The 17519-nt window shown below is 49.5% G+C and overlaps 3 protein-coding genes across 6 annotated transcripts in view; 2 read left to right on the forward strand and 1 right to left on the reverse strand.

The window, feature by feature from the left end:
* Ap4m1 (adaptor related protein complex 4 subunit mu 1) overlaps positions 1–3552 on the forward strand; it is a 5941-nt gene extending 2389 nt beyond the window's left edge. The window contains exons 5-15 of the mRNA XM_005367072.2: positions 302–412; positions 496–576; positions 1256–1318; positions 1395–1461; positions 1551–1604; positions 1712–1818; positions 1915–2009; positions 2245–2289; positions 2962–3012; positions 3108–3219; positions 3310–3552. Coding sequence (XP_005367129.1) covers positions 302–412; positions 496–576; positions 1256–1318; positions 1395–1461; positions 1551–1604; positions 1712–1818; positions 1915–2009; positions 2245–2289; positions 2962–3012; positions 3108–3219; positions 3310–3534 — 1011 coding nt within the window. The 3' untranslated portion in view covers positions 3535–3552. The remainder of the gene's footprint in view (positions 1–301; positions 413–495; positions 577–1255; positions 1319–1394; positions 1462–1550; positions 1605–1711; positions 1819–1914; positions 2010–2244; positions 2290–2961; positions 3013–3107; positions 3220–3309) is intronic.
* A 208-nt stretch (positions 3553–3760) lies between these two features.
* Positions 3761–12499, reverse strand: Taf6 (TATA-box binding protein associated factor 6). Of its 3 annotated transcripts, none has more exons than XM_013353791.2 (15): positions 12461–12499; positions 9231–9446; positions 8913–8999; positions 8646–8799; positions 8400–8456; positions 8173–8292; positions 7472–7617; positions 7292–7369; positions 7093–7194; positions 6798–6980; positions 6199–6273; positions 5970–6095; positions 4852–5025; positions 4481–4678; positions 3761–4238 (listed from the first exon to the last, which is right to left on the reverse strand). In XM_013353791.2, exons 2-15 carry the CDS (start codon positions 9384–9386, stop codon positions 3858–3860), a joined length of 2037 nt encoding a protein of 678 aa, XP_013209245.1. In that variant the 5' UTR covers positions 9387–9446; positions 12461–12499; the 3' UTR covers positions 3761–3857. The 3 variants fall into 3 exon arrangements, with proteins under 3 accessions (XP_013209245.1, XP_026645062.1, XP_013209246.1); XM_026789261.1 differs by lacking the exon at positions 12461–12499 and adding an exon at positions 12056–12446; XM_013353792.2 differs by lacking the exon at positions 12461–12499 and adding an exon at positions 12375–12432.
* A 309-nt stretch (positions 12500–12808) lies between these two features.
* The window catches only part of Cnpy4 (canopy FGF signaling regulator 4), a 6064-nt gene continuing 1353 nt past the window's right edge, over positions 12809–17519 (forward strand). Inside the window, exons 1-4 of one of the 2 annotated variants that reach the window (XM_005367074.3) lie at positions 12809–13036; positions 16045–16171; positions 16265–16361; positions 17244–17366. In XM_005367074.3, the coding sequence (XP_005367131.1) occupies positions 12922–13036; positions 16045–16171; positions 16265–16361; positions 17244–17366 (462 nt within the window). In that variant the 5' untranslated portion in view covers positions 12809–12921. Of the gene's footprint in view, positions 13037–13291; positions 13482–16044; positions 16172–16264; positions 16362–17243; positions 17367–17519 lie in introns of those variants that run through there. The other variant, XM_005367075.2, reaches the window with a different exon arrangement.

The raw sequence follows: 17519 nt of genomic DNA on the forward strand, positions 1-17519 counted from the left end.
TGTAGACCAGGCTGGTCTCGAACTCACAGAGATCCGCCTGCCTCTGCCTCCCAAGTGCTGGGATTAAAGGCGTGCGCCACCATCACCCGGCATGTCCAGCGTTTTTTAACTTGAGTTTTGGAGATTGAGTTCAGGTCTTCGCACTTGTTCAGCAAGCACTTTACCCACTGAACCATCTCCCCAGTCCCAAGGTCTTCCCTCTCTTGTTCCCTGCTACCCTGAAGAAATGTCCTCTCTTCTATCACAGCGTTTTGTGGTTAGGAGGTTAAATTCACTCCATTTCACTCTTTCTGCCCATTAGGATTATGGCTATGTGCAGACTACATCCACGGAAATGCTGAGGAACTTCATCCAAACTGAGGCTGTGGTCAGCAAGCCCTTCAGTCTCTTTGACCTCAGCAGCGTCGGATTGGTCAGTGGCAGGGAAAGAGGGGGGCCAGGAGGGTCGGCTAGGAGCGTCAAAGCTGAGGATTGATTGCCTTGGCTGCCTTACAGTTTGGGGCAGAGACACAGCAGAACAGAGTGGCCCCCAGCAGTGCTGCCAGTCGTCCAGTCTTGTCCAGTCGCTCTGACCAGGTAAGAGACAGATCAGTGGGGCCAGAACTGATTTTATTTTTTTATTTTTTATTTTTTTTGTCCTAACACCTCAGAGTCCAAGAACTTGCTTATCTTTTCATTCCTTTGACATGGTATTCCTGCCATTATCCCTGGGTTTCTGTTCCAGGAATCTGCTTCAACTACCCTGTCCCTTCTACTGCCTCTCTCTTTTATTTTATGCATGTGTGTATATGTGCGGTGCATGCATTTTGTGGAGGCCAAAGGACCAGGCCTTTGATGTCATCCTCAGGAGCGCCATTCACCTCCTTTGAGGCAGGATTTTCATTAGCCTGGAGCTTGCTGACTAGGCTGGGCTGGCCGGCCTGTCAGTGAGCCTTGGAAACTGTGTATCTTCACCTCCTAGTGTAGCTATTATGGGTTCACATCCCCACACTTGACTTTCACAGGGATTTGGAGGGTCAGACTCACATGGCAAGCGCTTTACTGAGCAAGCCATCTCTGTAGTCTCTGTTCTTTTGTTGAGACATCTGGTAAATCAGGCTCTTACACTGTAACCCAGGCTGTCCTTGAATTCATGGCAGCCCTTCTACTTTGGCTTCCTAAGCACTGGGATTACAGGCAGTGTGATTGTGCGTGGCATTGCCTATCCATTTTAGGACAGGTTTTCACTCTCTACTACTCACTCCCTCTCTTTCAGAGCCAGAAGAATGAAGTGTTTTTAGATGTGGTCGAGAGGCTGTCTGTATTGATTGCATCTAATGTAAGTCTGGGTTTTCACCCTTGGAGTTGAAGGGCCATGGTACTCGGAGAAGACTCAACTTCCTTCCCACCCCCAGGGCTCATTGTTGAAGGTGGATGTTCAAGGAGAGATACGGCTCAAGAGCTTCCTTCCGAGTGGTTCTGGTGAGGACCCATGGTTAAGTGTGGTACAGGCTTCCTGGTGATGTGTGTAGTGGTACTTGATTACCTTTTCCCATGTCCTTTATTCCCAGAGATGTACATTGGCTTGACAGAAGAATTTTGTGTGGGAAAGTCAGAACTGAGAGGTAAAAAGAGCATGAGTTTTTTTTCTCTCCAAAAATATGGAAAAACGTTGGAAATGTCTCTTCCCTTCTGAACACAGGTCGGGAGAGCTACCTTCTTTTCTTTGCAGGTTACGGGCCAGGGGTTCGAGTTGATGAGGTGTCATTCCACAGCTCTGTCAGCCTAGATGAGTTCGAGTCTCATCGGGTCCTCCGTCTGCAGCCACCCCAGGGCGAGGTCAGCTTCAGGGTGGCCTGGTGTACTCCACTCAGCAGACGGGAGGGAGGAGGTACCAGTGCACGGCCATGCTGACCTCTTTCTCTCTGGCCTCAGCTGACTGTGATGAGATACCAGCTCTCTGATGACCTCCCCTCACCACTCCCCTTCCGGCTCTTTCCCTCTGTACAGTGGGACCGAGGCTCAGGCCGGTGAGACTAGTTCCTGTGTTTTTGAACTCCGCTAAGCCAGGGTTTAATCTGGAAGGGTGGCAGTAGAGATGATAGGACACAGGCTGAAAAAGTATTGGCTAGTGTTATTGGAGTGGCTCTCAGCCCTTATTCTTCTTGGGGTACAACTTATACAGCCTCCTATGGAGGCCCTGGATAAGCAGTGATGGAATGCCAATAGGGTACAGTGTAAGTAATTGTATGCCACCTTTTCCAGGCTCCAGATTTACCTGAAGTTACGGTGTGACCTACCCCCAAAAAGGTAAGAGTTAATTTGGGCATGGGGGCACACACTTATAGTCCCAGCCCTTGGGAGATAGAGACAGAAAGATCAGGAGTTTAAGGCCAAATACAAATACATAAGGAGTTAGAGGCCAAGTTGGGTTCCACAAAGCCCTGTCTCAAAAAACAAGATACAAAAGAGTGGTGTTACTCAAGCCCAGTTCAACTGTATAGGATAGGAAACAGAGCCAAGGCCCAGTTAGTTCTTCCTGAAGATGGACCTACTAGGAGTGTGGTGTGTGTCTGTGATCCCATCAGTTGGGAGGCTGAGGTGGGAGAATCACCAATGTGAAGCCAGTCTGGGCTTAACAGTGAGACTCCATCTCAAAACAAACCAGTGTTTGCATCCACCAACTTTAAACTCCACTTGAGTCCGAGGTTGTGGCATTTGGGAAAGCGTTAGAGAAGGGACTGCATCTGTGCTGAACTCCTGTTGGGACATTAGGAGGAACAGCAGGAGCTAGGGATGGAGATGGAAAGCCCTGGTCCTCAGCACTACACCAAGTGTAGTGGTGCATACCTGCAATCCTTGCACTGGAAAGAGAATCAGAAGTTCAAAGCCATCCTCAACTGCATAAGACTGTCTCCAGTACAATACAAACAGGGTAAGACACTGCCATCCAGGGGCTGACTCTTTTTCTCCTCTTTGCAGCCAAGCTCTCAACATTCATCTGCACCTTCCCCTGCCTCGGGGGGTAGTCAGGTCAGCACGCTTGCTGGGAAGATTTCCTGGGTGGAGCCTCTGCTCTATCAAGGAAGTAGCCACTTAGTTCAGCATCTTCCCTGTCCACCCTCCAGCCTGTCTCAGGAATTGAGCAGCCCAGATCAAAAGGCAGAACTGGGAGAAGGAGCTCTCCACTGGGACCTGCCCCGGGTACAAGGAGGCTCTCAACTCTCAGGCCTGTTCCAGGTATGCATTTTCCATCTTCATGCACCTCTGGCAATAGCCTAGTCCTGGTACCAGGTAGCTTCTAACCTCACATCTTCTGTTTACTTACAGATGGATGTCCCTGGCTCCCAGGGGCCTCCCAGCCACGGGCCTTCTCCCTCGGCAGCCCCCTTGGGGTTGGGTCCTGCCAGCCTCTCCTTTGAGCTCCCTCGGCACACATGCTCTGGCCTCCAGGTTCGCTTCCTTAGGCTGTCCTTTAGCACCTGTGGTAGTGCCAACCCTCACAAGTGGGTACGACACCTGAGCCACAGCAATGCCTACGTAATTCGGATTTGAAGCTCCCCAAACAAGGATATGGACAGCAAAGTCAGCAGCGGGCAGTTGAACAGGAAGAGGACATTTGCTTTCTTGTGTCTTTGGATCTGGAGAGAAGAATCCCAAGACCAGGAAGGTTCCACGGACTCACCCTTTCTATTGTATGTGATGCACAGAGGCTCACAAACTTACAAATCCAGCTTTTATTCTGAGGAACTTACTGTACAGTATCTAAAAAGAAAGTCACTGGGGGAAACAGCCTACTACTCCCTCCTCCCTCACGCATTCTTTGTGCGTGTAGGACTCCACAGAAGAGGAGGTCAGCAGATATGACGTTATCGTTATCACAGAGCAGGTTGAGGGGAGCCAGGTCCGGTAGGCTGGGAGCCATTAGCCTTTGGAGTCCCTGGAGCTGGAGGAGGGCTGTCTCCAGCGTCCTGCTTCCCCCCACAGAGGGCACTGCCCCCAAGTGGGGATGGTGAGGAAGATGGAGGAGGGACTGGAGAAGGATGAGAAGGGGGGCCTCCTTTGCCTTCCCCTGTCGGGGGAAGGGAGACCACGATGTATTTCTGAACACTGCCAGGACCAGCAGGGGCTGTGCTTGGGGGTGCAGTGGTGGCAGTGGAGACCAGCTTGACGATGGGCTGCACGCTGGGAACTGTGGTGGTGACAGGAGAGGTAGTGGTAGAGCCTGAGCCAGGAGCTGAGGTGCTGAGGGACAGGACCTGGGGTAGAAAGGAAGGCAAGGTGATTGTAGTGATTGTGTGCTGTCGACCTCACACCTGGAAGGCCTTGGTCATGCTGTTCTTGCTTCCCTCTGCTCCCAATGAAGGATCAAGATCCAGGAGAGTGCTGCTAGCTTGAACCCTCTAAGATCCTGACCAGACTCCCTCCTACCTTTTGAGTTTGGGCCTGGAAGGTGGGCTTCCCCAGGTGCCCCTCACATCCTTCACCCGGCCCCACATACCTGCTGAGTCGATGAGGCACTGGAAGATGAGGACATGACAATAAACTTGGTTGGAGGAGGTGAAGGCTGAGGAGGGGCAGCAGCTCTGGCAGACACCAGTGTCTGGACAGGCAAGGCAATGGAGCCAGGGACCTTCAATAAGCCAGGGGTACGAGGGCCTGGCTGAGGGGCCTGTGAGAGGGTCAGCGTGGGCCGAGGCTATGAAGAGAAACAGGAAGAAAATGTCAACATTGAAGGCAGACCTGGGTTGTGCTTGCTCTTAGCTCTTCACTGGGGGTAGGAGTAGGGTCAAGCTCCCTGGACTGCTGGCTATGGCAAGTCCTGTCCCAAACCCGCACAATCCTGTGCAGCCTCCTCCCTCAGCAGCTGACCTGGGTGATGGTGAGTGTGGTCCTGTTGACTTGCTGGGCTTGTAGAGCAGCCTGGGCCCTGGCCTTCACCACATGGGAGCAGAGAAGGGGCCCAAGGGACCCAAATTCTCCTCGGTAGGCATCCTGATTGTCAGGTGGAGGGCGCAGCTTTGCCAGTACCGGGGCACAGTGTTTCTGCAGAGACGGCAAAGTGAGGCTGGTACTCTGCAACAAATGTACTCACCCACCACTACAGTTAGAGGCCACAGTGAACTGAGCTGGGTGTGGTGGTTCCTGCCTGTAGGCTCAGCATTCATGCTGAAGCAGGAGGATCACTGAGTTTTAGGCTAGCCAGAGCTATAAAGAGAATTTCGGGCTAACCTGGGCAGATGGAATGTCTCAAAGTTGTGTGTGTTGGGGGAGGGGGGCAAGGAGACTGACTATAGCTCAGTGGTAGAGCATTGTGAAAATAGGCATGTGGCCCTAGGTACAATTCCCAGCAGCACACACAACACACAAAAAAAGAAAATGGGGGACTGGAGGTGGGGTTCAGAGGTTTAGAACACTGCTCTTCCAGAGGTTGGTTGCTCAAAACCACCTGGAACTCAAGGCATTTTGTTGCCCTCCTTTGGCTTTTGTGGGTACCTGTACACATGGTGTACATTCATAAAATAAAAAGGAGTGATTTCAGTGGGTGTGGTGGTGCACTCCAGTAATCTCAGCACTCAAGAAAGCAGAGGCAACAGGATTGTCACAGGGCCAGCATAGTCTACCTCATAAGTTCCAGGCTAGCCAACACAAGAAAGACTCCATCTATTGGCGTCAACAAAAAACTAAAGACTGTTTCCTGCATAGGGATCAGCTGGTAAGAAGAGGATTTGCTGTATCTAGTGACGACCTACATGGGGTGCTCATGAGCCTTGTGTGGAGTGAGACAGCAGGATGAGGGCAGTGCGGTCCAGAAGTCAGGGACTTCTTAAGTTTCTATTTGTGTCTAGCTTTTCATGTGCACCACAGTGCTGACCTCTGAAGAGTAAGAGTTAAGATGTGCCTCGTGCTTGCTAAACACTGTAGCTGTGTTTGTGGGAGCTGGGAGTGGAACTGCTGGGAAAGGGGAGGGTACGGCGGGGATTCGTCACCAGGAGAAGGCTCTGCACATGGTCTGCTCCAATACGGTCAATGTTGCTCAGCACAGGCCCATCCAGGACACTGCGGATCCGTTCCCCTTCCTGTTGCAGCCTTGGCAGAATCAGTGTCTTAATCACCTTGTGGGAAGGAAGGGGAGAAGCCAGACTAGAAGGTCACCAGGGGGCTCTCCCATTCCACATGTAACCGCCCCTCTCCTAGCTCTTCGCCCTGGGTACTAACATCATGCCCCAGCTCTGCCAGGCCTGCAATGGAGCCATATCGAGTTGTCCATGGGGTCTTCTCATCTACCCAGCTCTGTAGAAAAAGAAGAAAACTCCAGATGAAAGATTTGAGAAGACTGCTAAACCAGGCCTGGTGGTACATGCCTGAATCCTGGCAATAGGAGGTACAGACAGGAAGATGAGAAGTTCAAAGCTGCCAGGCAGTGGTGGCACACACCTTTAATCCCAGCACTTGGGAGGCAGAGGCAGGAGGATCTCTGAGTTGGAGGCTACACAGAGGAACCCAATTTCAAAAAACAAAACAAAGTTTGAAGCCATCCTCAGTTATACAGAGTTTAAGGCTTGCCTGGGATACATGACAACCCCTTTCAAAAAAGAAAAGGCTAATTGCTAAGGACTGACATCACCTATCAGCACTTATACAGCAGTAAGACATAGAGGCTCAAGTCCCTTGGACCCAATCGCCCTGGCTTCAGTTTCTGCCCCATGTTCTGGGTATCTTTCCACTGCCAGATAGGTGACGTTCTTTCTTTCCTGGGGATAACCTGCAGGATAGATTTGCATTATCTGAGCATCTGATAAATTTTTGGCACTCACCTTGGTAAAGGTCTTAGTGATCCGAGACTGGATGTTGTTGGTGGTTGTGCTGAAATGCTTACAGATTTGGGCCACTAGACGGGCAGCAAAATCCCGGAGCGCCCAGTGATTGTCCACATCCGGTCGCAGGCACAGCTGTCTACTCACAATGCAGGTCATTACTGCTGGAATCAGCTCATGCACCTGATTGAGACCAGGCAACGTCAGCCAGTTTTGATACCTGACCTCCTGTGGAGCAGTCTGCAGAAGGGGGCCCTGGCCTTGGAAAAGACAGGAGGTAGGCAAGACCACTCACATATTTCTCTAGATACAGCGTTGGGTTGTCCATCAGGGCCTTCACCATGCGCATCAGGTAGATGAGCAAGGCCAGGTTATTCTGAACCACATTCACACGGACCTAGGAGAGACAAAAGTGGTGGTGGTGGGGGCACAGAGAGACCCCTTAGACAGACTCCCCCTGCCACCCCTTTTCTGGCCTTTTCCAGTTCTCTCACCCCCTCAGAGATGAAAGTGCTGAACCGTGGTAGCATCTGATAGAGCCCTGGATCCGTGGCAATGCTCTGCAGAGCTTCCTGTTGGAGGGGCAGTGAGTCAGGCGAGATGGTTTACTGTAGGAAAACTATGAGTACTCCAGGATTCTCCCTCTGTGAAGGCAGGCCAAAGGGCAGGCTTACCGCTCTCTTGGCCTCACAGGATCCCACGCAGGCTTCCGTGATTTCCTTGTAATACAGTTGCTGTTCCACAGAAAGCTCATGGATGCTGCGGGGTTTCAGGCGGAAAGGGGCTCCCTCCAGCAAGGGAGGTGCTTTCTTCTCTTTTCCTGTGTGAATTGGGGAGACAGGCTTAAAAAAGAAAGCTCAGGCTGGAGAGTTGGCTCAGTCAGTAAAGTGCTTGCCTTATAAGCACAAGGACCTGAATTTGATGCCCAGAACCCATTAAAAAAAAATAAAAAGGCTGGCCATGGTAGTGTATGCCCTAGGGAAGTGGAGACAGGAGGATCCTTGGGACTTGCTGGCTAGTCAGCCTAGCATAACTAAAGACTTCCAGGACAATGAGACCCAGTCTCAAAAACAAACAAACAAAAAACCCAAGGTAGACAGCACATGAGGACTGACAGCTAAGATGGTCCCCTGGTTGGTAACACACATACCTAACGCCTGACACAGGAACACACATACACATGTATACACACATGCACCAAAAAAGTAAGCTCCAGATGAGGCTTCTGTACAGGACAAACCCTCACTGTAACATGTAGCCCTTCTCTAGACTTCTAGGCCTTTCTGGGGTTCATTCATCCGTGACCTCACCCCCTTCACTGAGGACCATCTGGTTCTGGGGTAAGAGTAGAAAGAGGCCTGGCCTGAATCCTGACCTTTGCCATCAGCTGCAGCTGTCCCTTGACCTTTGCCTTTCAGGGGTCCATCTTCTTCTTGGCCTGGCTTTGCTGACTTCAAGGGTTCTGTGGCCTCAGCCTTCTGCTGTTCTTTGGGTGCTGGTGGGAAGGTGGTCACAGGAGTGATGAAAAGGTAGGAGCCCCCATAGGACCAAGGACGAGGGAGGAGAGTAGGGAGGCTTGGCGCTGGGCACGGAAAATGTTACCTGGGGGTGGATTCTCTGGTATAGCTGGCTGGCAGCCTTCAATGCTCAGCCAATGGGCTGTAAGGAAGATGTGGAGCTGAGTTACTGGGCACGGACAATGGGAAGTCACCCTATACTACAGAAGGTGTGTGTTCCCTCCTGGTCCCCTTCTTGCCATTCACCAGGATCTCACACTGGATGTTTGTTCCTCCCAGTCACATGCCCCCTTCCCTCCTCCCTGCGCACCCAGCTCTACCCTCCCTCCACCTTTGAGGCAGACATCCAGAGGCACCCGAGGCAGAGGGGTGTTGATGATATCGCTCAGGTCCACTTCCTTCTCCTCATAGAAGTAGAGCTCCCGGCCCCCACCAGAGGCAAAACGGAAAGGGATGAATTCCTGAGCATGGAAGCCATACAGTGGCTATATTGGAGAGACAGAGAAGGACATGAGAAATAGCCAAGGGAGGCATGGCTACATGTGCATTGTCCCCCCACTCTGAAGCCTCCTGTCCCCTTTGAGTCCCTCCAAATCACCTCCACATTCTTTAACTTCAATGCATAGTCAATGTCACTGGTAGTGAGCTTCTGTCGCTTCCCCATGTGCATGAACTTTAAAGCATCCTAGGGGTTGGGAAGAGAAGAGATGTTAATCTAAGACCCTCGGGAATATAGCTCAGCAAGTAAAACACAGGGACCTGAGTTCAATGCCCACCATCACATAAACGACATGGTGGCACAGCCTGCAATCCCAGCAGTGGGAGGTAGAGGCAGGAGGATCAGAACTTCAAGGTTAGCCTCAGTAACTAGTAAACTGAATCTTTAACACAGAGCAAGGCTGGGCAGAAGGATTACCTGAGCAATCTCCTTGATGCGGTAGCTGACCTCATCCGTCAGCAGTTGGCAAGTCTCCTCCTGAATCTGGGCAATGCCCATGGACTCTGCTACCACCTTCATCGACTCAGAGGGCAACACAGTATTGCTGAGTTTCAGCTTCTTCTCTTCGGCCATGCTGGAATTCCAACTCCTGTCCCTGGAAGGATGCCACCCCAGGGTGGAGAGGTGGAGCCACTGGTAATGGGATGGGGCAAGATAAAAAGAAAAACAATTCAAAACCTAAACCTGAGCTCCCTTCCTACTTGCTTCAACTTCAGCTCATCTTCAAAACATTGCTATCACCCAACAACTTGGCTTGTCCTTTTGTTATTTATTCATTTATTTGGACACAGGGGCTATGTAGCCCAGACACTTCCAATTCCAACTTCGTGCTTCCGCCTTTCTTTTCTTTTTCTTCTCTCTCTCTCTCTCTCTCTCTCTCTCTTTTCGAGACAGGGCTTCTCTATTTAACAGTCCTGGAACTTGCTTTGTAGACCAGGCTGGCTTTGAACTCAAGGGATCGACCTGCCTCTGCCTCCTGAGTGCTGGGATTAAAGGTGTGTGCTACATCCAGCTTCCACTTCTGCTTTTCAAGCACTACTATGACTAGTGACAATTTGGTTTGCTTTTTTGTCTTACTTTTAGGGATAGAATTTCTGTAGCCTAGCCTAATCTCAATCTCTGCAACAAAAGATAGACTTGAGCCTGGATCCTTCTACCTTTACCCTCCTAATGCTGGACTATAGACATGCACCTTTATACCCCGTTTGTGTGGTGCTGGGGATGGGACCCAGGGCTTTGTGTCTGCTAGGCAAATACTCTCAGCAACTGAGCTACATCGCCACACTAGTATTTTCTTTTCTTTCTCTGAGGCAGGGTTTCACTGTGTAGCCTTAGCTGACCTGAAACTTGCTCTATGCCTCCTGGGTGCTGGGATTAAAGATATGGGCCAACACTACCTGGCTTTTTTTTTTTCTTTTAAGTAAGGCCTCTTGTAGCCCAGGATGGCCTCCTACGCCAAGGTTGAAATTGAACTCCTGATACGGCTATCTATACCTCCCAAGTGCAGGGATTATCGGCATGTGTCATCACACCCAGCACACCTCATTCTCATCTGGACCCTTGAATCCAATCCACCAGGTCAGGGCTGGAGGATGTGGCTCAGTGGTAGAGTACTTGGCATGCACAAGGACCTGGGTTTGATTCCCAGCACTGTTTCAAAATGAACCAGGCAGTCCAACCAAACCCTTTTTGGCCCAGGTGACCATCACCTATCACCTGCTGAACTCTAAAAGTCCCTAGACAAGGTGTTCCTGTTTCCATCCGAGCCTCCCTGCATTTACTCCTTAAAACCAAAGTGCTGCTGTTGAAATATAGTCTAGTTTACCATCTCTTTGCTGTAATTGTTGCCTCTTTGCCATAAAACCCTCCCTTCAAAATGTCTTCTGTCGCTGGGTGGTGTGATGGCGCACGCCTTTAATCCTGGCACTCGGGAGGCAGAGGCAGGCGGATATCTGTGAGTTCGAGCCAGCCTGGTTTAAAAGAGCTAGTTCTAGGATATGCTCCAAAGTTACAGAGAAACCCTATCTTGAAAAAAACAAAAACAAAACAAAAACCCAAAACACCATCTTTTAATTTATACTATGATAGAAAAAATGAAAACCAGGCGGGCGGTGGTGGTGCATGCCTTTAATCCCAGTACTCAGGAGGCAGAGGCAGGTGGATCTCTGTGAGTTCAAACCACCTTGGCCTACATGAGCTAGTTCCAGGACAGGTTACAAAGGTACAGAGAAACCCTGTCTCAAAAAAAAAAAACAAAAAACAAAAAACAAACAAAAAAAAATGTGTTCTGTCCAGGTGTTGGACTGCCCTGAGTATCATACCAGGATATGCTTCAGAGTGAGACCCTACATAGTGTACACTTGTAATCCCAGCATTCTGAAGGCTGAAGTAAGGAGACAGGAAGTTCGAGGCCAGCCTGGGCCATGCAGTAAGTTCCTGTCTAAAGTGTTTCTTTTTCTTTTCTATTTTCTTTCTCTCATCATATCTCTGATTATCTATCCTTCCTTCTCCCACTGATTCTGTCATACCATTCTCCTTGCTGTCCTTTACGTCTGACAGACATGCACTTGGTTTTATAGCTTTTGCTGATGGCTTCACAAATGAGTTTGGCTACATGACCCCACCCCTTTAGGGACAGGGTCTCATGTAGCCCCATCTGGCCTACAAATTCACTATGGAGACAACACTGATCTTACCTCTCTCTCTCTCTCTCCATATATATATACATGTTAAACAACCCCTCTAAACTGGGTCTCAGTAAGTTATTGAGGCTTGTCTGGAACTCTCTCTGCAGTATTGAAATTGAGACTCTCCTGCCTTTTACAGCTGTTCAGCATCAAGTCCAGCTATTATTTCTTCTATTTTATCATCCTGACCTCACCAGTGGACAGGAATGTCTGTTATGTTTACTGACCTACTTTGGTACCTGGAACATGGTTAAAATAAATAGATTTTAAGTCTTAAAGGTGTAAGTGTTCTCTAAATACTTGGTATAACAATTTCCAAAATGAAAAAGACACAGACTCAAGCTTAGAGTTTACTCTGTGGCCAAAGGAAAGGCGCTTGCCTGACACTGGACATGAGGAAGAGCAACCTCAGGAGTGTTCAGAACTGAGCGCTAGGGAGACGGGGGGGAAAAGAGGCCAGAGGGCACTGGTTCTTTTCAAGCCATCCCATGTCTTCTCAGACTTTTGTTAACTCTTGTCTACAGGGAATACAATTACTCAGCACATACTCTGTACCTGGTGTCAGTATACAAGAAGTAGTCGTGTCCCAGTCCCCTGCGGTACCCTTTGCCACTAGGGTTCATAAAACACTCTAACAGCCTCAGGAGCGTCTCAGATCAGTGGAAGCGACAGGAAGACTTCTCAGAGGGCGGATAATTTGAGCTAGATCTGTGCACCATTTTCCTCAGAAGAGAACTGATTCGAAGACTTCCCCCGGCAGCGCTACAGGAGGTTCACAATCCACTACATCTCCCCAACATCCTTCCAGTGCAAACACGCACAGAGTCCCCACGAGCACGGACACACAACCAACCGGCCTCTTCCCAGTTCTCACATGGGCCCTTTCAAAGGGTCTCCTCACGGATACACCTCAGACCTTCCCCCGCCAGCCAAGCACTGGGAGCAGTAAAAGCCTCTCACCGCTGCCAAAGCGCCGCTCACCCGGCGCTCGGCGCCATCTTGGCCCCGCCCCCTGGCAGGAGTAGGTCCTGGCAGAAGCCAAGAGTTTATCGCTGCTCTTCCGTACGCCAAAATAGATCATCTCGTCTCACAGTCTTAAATTATACAAAATTTACATTCTACGTAGATGAGTAAAGATGATATTATTATAGTCTAATTACTTAAATCTGTGTCTTCAATACCCAGCTGCCAGGACCTGCAGGAGGCGCCACAAAATTGAGGCGGGGAAGTCCTGAGCCATGACGCTCCACCCACTTTCGGGCTAGCTCTGAGCATGCGCTGACCGTTCCAAGGTGGATTTTTTTTTTTTTTTTAAAGAAAGCTTGTGGCCCGCTGCGACTAAATTTAAAGGGCCCGCTCCTTCCCAGAAGTTAGTCTGAAGGGACCCGGTGGTTGTGTGTCTGTGTGGACAGCATTTTGTCATGGGACCTGTGCGGTTGGAAATACTGCTTTTTATCCTGGTAGCGTACAGTGCGTGGACTGAGACGACGGAAAAAGAGGACGATGATACAGAACGTTTGCCCAGCAAATGCGAAGGTATAGAAAAAAAACTTCTTATTTACATCTGTCTGTCCCACCTCCTGCTTCTCTAACTCTAGGCTGGATCAAATGGACTAAGATAGATGGGTCACTCGACCCTCTTGATATAAGTTCTTTTGGAGCTTGGTAACTCTTGAATGGGAACAAGAGATGGGGGGGGGGGGAAATCGGGGTTCTGGTGACACTACATTTCCCAGGCGGCATCCAAAAGGAGCCAGGTTTTTCTTGCAGGCTCGGGCCCAAATGGATTGTGGGAATTGTAGTTTCAGAACCTGTAGCGCGGATCCTTCCGAGCATCTTTCTCGGTGCGTTTCCCCGCTTTGTTAGCCAGACCTAAATCTGGACATCCTGCATGGGTGGGGTGTCATACCTTCTAGACATCCTGTGCCTCGCCCAGGCAGAGACGCTAGCAAATTACAGGCTTGATGACAGGGGTTTAAAGGTGAGTAAGTCAGTGGCTGACGCTCATAAACAAAAGATGGAGACACCACACCGGTGTGAGGCTTTGCAGTTGGGGTGTACTGAAGGGATTTTACAGCAAGCAGCATGGTCTCTGGCTGTATTAGTCAGGAGCCAAGTCACTGAATACCCTGTAGTTCCCTAGCTTGTTTTCTCCCCGACATTACCTGTTTTTCTTGGACTCTTTCTCTTCACCTTACAGCCAACTGCATTTTATCATTGTTACTCATTATTTGATCCTAATCTTTCATTTCTTTTTGCATCTGTGCACCACTCTTTTCCTGGGACTGTTTTTTTCTTTTCTTCTTTTTTGGTTTTTCATGACAGAGCTTCTCTATGTAGCGCTGGATACCTTGGGACTTTCTCTCTAGACGAGGCTGGCCCCAAACTCAGAGATCCGCCTGCTCTGCTTTCCAAGTGCTGGGATTAAAGGCGTGCGCTACCATGCCCTGCTCTCCTAAGATTTATTGTTATTTTGTTTTGTTTTGTTTTTTTAAATGTTTTTTTGAGATAGGGTTTCACTGTGTAGTCCTCGAACTAGCTCTTGTAGACCAGGCTGGCCTCTAACTCAGAGATCCTCCTGCTTCTGCCTCCTGAGTGCTGGGATTAAAGGCATGCGCCACTACTGCCTGGCTCTCCTAGGACTCCTTAATCTTCCTAAACACAGGCATAATGTTGGCCTCTTGCTTTATCCCTTCTGTTATCAGGCAAAGACCCCTTGTGTGTGGCTGGGTGGTGTACATGTAGAGGTCAGAGGACAATCTCAGGTGTCATTCCTTCACGAGAGACGTCTACCTTTTGTTTGAGACAGGTTCTCTCATTCCCCTGGAACTTAGGTACAGAAGTCAGCTGTCTTCTCAAAACACTGGGATTACAAGTGCCACCTTGCCCAACTTTTTCTGTAGGTTCTGAGGATCTGAACTCAGGTCCTCAAGCTTGCAAGCACTTTACTTGCTGAATGATTGGTTTCCCAGACCCTAAGTCAACCTTCTTCTGGGGTGGGGGAGCAGGGTCTGTAAATGTCTTGTATTTGTAAATGTCAAACATCCTCACATTTTCTTTTCTTTTTCTTTTGTTTTTGTTTTATCACTATGGGGTTTCTCTGTAGCTTTGGAGCCTGTCCTGGAACTAGCTCTTGTAGACCAGGCTGGCCTTGAACTCACAGAGATCTACCTGCCTCTGCTTCCCAAGTACTGGAATTAAAGGCGTGAGCCACCACTGCCTGACCCATCCTTACTTTCATACTTCATTCCCATCCTAAAATTGACTATGCTCCAGACACACCCAACTTCTCACAGTCAATGAGTATGCCTTGTCTCTCCCTTCCCTGTTTCCCCCCTTTTCTGTGTTTTCTTCTTTCTTTCTTTTTCTTTCTTTCTTTTTTTCTTTTCCTCTTTCTTTCTCCTTCTTTCCTTTCTTCCTTCGTTCCTTCCTTCCTTCCTTTTTTAAAGCTTTTCAAGACAGGGTTTCTCTAACAGTCCTGGCTATCCTGGAACTCCCTTTGTAGACCAGGCTGGCCTCAAACTCACAGAGATCTGCTTGCCTCTACTTCCTGAGTGCTGGGAATAAATTCGTGCACCCCACCCCACTCTCCTGTGTTTGCTAAGCTCCTCCATTCTTGTGGAGTTTAATGTCTCTTTTGGACTCCTTCCTTGCTGTCACCTGCTGTGTTGTGTCCTAGGGAAAAGGGAGTGCCTGTGTGTCTCAGGTTGTAGCAGGGTAAACACTGTTGTTACTTACCCGTGTAGCTTGTCACTTCTAGAGGAGACTCTTACTTTTGAGAACCCAGTCTGCTGTGCCAGATAAGGTACTGAGGAAGACAACAGTGGAAAAGATATGTCTATCCTTATTGAGATTATAGTAGAGGAGGTGGCCTTGGATGAATTCTGCATTTTTCCATTTCCTGTGAGATTAAGTCTCTTTTTGTTTGTTTATTTGCTGTATGTGTGTGGGTAAACATGTGCAGTGTGTGCGGGTCAGAGAATAACATGGAGGAATCGGGTCTCACCTTCCACCATGTAGGTCCTCTAGGTTTGGCAGCGGGTTCCTTTACCTGTCGAGCCATCTTACCAGTTCTGGAAACAGGTTTCTTGATTGCAACCCTGGAGCACTACCACTGTATCATCATTGTTTATGTGACTGTCCCAGATTATACTGGCAGTTGTGTGGCAACGTCGTGATGGGTTTTATGCTATCTGCACTCTAGTATACATAGAAAAGAAGCTCAATGAGTAAGGTCAGAGTGACACCACGTACTTACACAGTGCTCACTATATGCCAGACACGACCCTGGGGGTTTTCCATTTGCTGATGGACCTAAATTTTCATCACACGGTTATAAGGGACACAGTCTCACCCACGTGTTAGAGGTGAAGAAGCTGAGACGCAGCAAGTGTCACACAGCTACTGAGATTGAGTCAGTATCGTCTTCCGGTCTTCCTGACTCCAGCATGTTTGCTTATGTGCTCTGCTGCCTTGGAGTATGGGCAGAACGACGCTGGTGGGGTCGCTTGTCTTCATCTCCTTGGGTCTCTCCTTACTACCAGTGTGTAAGCTGCTGAGCATGGAGCTTCAGGAAGAGCTGAGTCGCACGGGTCGATCTCGAGAAGTGCTGGAGCTGGGGCAGGTGCTAGACACAGGCAAGAGGAAGAGACACGTGCCCTACAGCCTTTCGTGAGTCTCTGTGCTTACCCACTTTCTAACCAACCTCGGAGGAGCTGCCGGGCTCCTGACAGGTCACCGAGACTTATTTCCTTGTTCCCACAGCGAGACAAGATTGGAAGAGGCTTTGGAGAATTTGTGTGAGCGGCTCCTGGACTACAGTGTTCACGCTGAGCGCAAGGGCTCCTTGAGATATGCCAAGGTCAGGCGTTTCCTAGGAACGGCCCTGCTGCTTTTCGGTTCTTTCCCCCAAGGCTTTGCATGTGCCCTTGTGTGTTCATGTATGCGCGCACGGGCATGTAGAGAGGTCCCAGAACAGCTTTGGGCATGTTTTCCCCCGGAGCCATCCACCTTGTCTTGTTTTTCCGCAATTATTTCCTGTGTGAAATGTGTCCCAACACACTACTCAGGTCAGGACAGCTTGTGGGAGTTGGGTCTCTCCACCATGTGGGTCCTGTGGATAGAATTCAGGTCACTGGGTTTGGTGGGGAACACCTTTACCCACGAAGACATCTTGCCATACCCAACTTGTTTGTTGTTTTTTTTCCCCGAGACAGGGCTTCTCTGCGTAACAGCCTTGGCTGTCCTGGAACTTGCTCTGTAGACCAGGCTGGCCTTGAACTCACAGGGATCCAGCTACCTCTGCCTCTAAGAGTGCTGGGATTAAAGGCTTGTGTCACCACACCCAGTTCCTACCTTGGGTTTTGAGACAGGGTCTCACTGGCTTACTGACTTTCTAAACAGGCTAGGCTGGCTAGTTAGAGAACCCCAAGAATCGACCTGTTTGTTGTTCTCCAGTGGTGCAACTAAGCTTGTGCTGCCATGCCTTTTTTTTTTTTTTTTTTAAATATGGATTCTGGGGATTGAACTCAGGTCCTCAGGCATTTTACCAACTGAGCTCTTTTCGCCAGCCCAGGACCTGTTTCTCAGACACAGAGACCTGTATCATCGAAGATCTTCGAGGAATGATTGGCAATCAGACTCCCTCACAGAATACACTATGGAGACTCCAGCAGTTGATAGGGCTGATGTGGTGAAAATGGAGAAGGTGGGTGGGACTGATACCAAAGTTTCCATCCCGCAGGGTCAGAGTCAGACCATGGCGACACTGAAAGGCCTGGTACAGAAGGGCGTGAAAGTGGATCTGGGGATCCCTCTGGAGCTGTGGGACGAGCCCAGTGTGGAGGTCACATTCCTCAAGAAGCAGGTAGGATGGGATGTTACTCTGTCCAGAGGTGAGAAGAGCTACATCCTGGAACTCAGTGCAGGGGATGTCTGCCTTTGAGCAGGGAGGAGACAAAGAGTGAAGGCAGTGCCATTTATCGAGAAGTTATATTGCAGGGCTGGAGAGATGGCTCAG

This window comes from Microtus ochrogaster, unplaced genomic scaffold, assembly GCF_000317375.1.
Source record: "Microtus ochrogaster isolate Prairie Vole_2 unplaced genomic scaffold, MicOch1.0 UNK16, whole genome shotgun sequence".
Lineage (NCBI taxonomy): Eukaryota > Metazoa > Chordata > Mammalia > Rodentia > Cricetidae > Microtus > Microtus ochrogaster.

What these genes read in the sequence shown, in the direction of transcription:
- Taf6 (XM_013353791.2), bottom strand. Translation starts at nt 9,386, where the DNA reads ATGGCCGAAGAGAAGAAGCTGAAACTCAGCAATACTGTGTTGCCCTCT. An exon ending in AGCTGCAGCTGATGGCAAAG is followed by an intron (nt 7,618 to 8,172) that starts GTCAGGATTCAG and finishes CAATTCACACAG; the next exon opens with GAAAAGAGAAGAAAGCACCT. An exon ending in CCTGTGAGGCCAAGAGAGCG is followed by an intron (nt 7,370 to 7,471) that starts GTAAGCCTGCCC and finishes CCCCTCCAACAG; the next exon opens with GAAGCTCTGCAGAGCATTGC.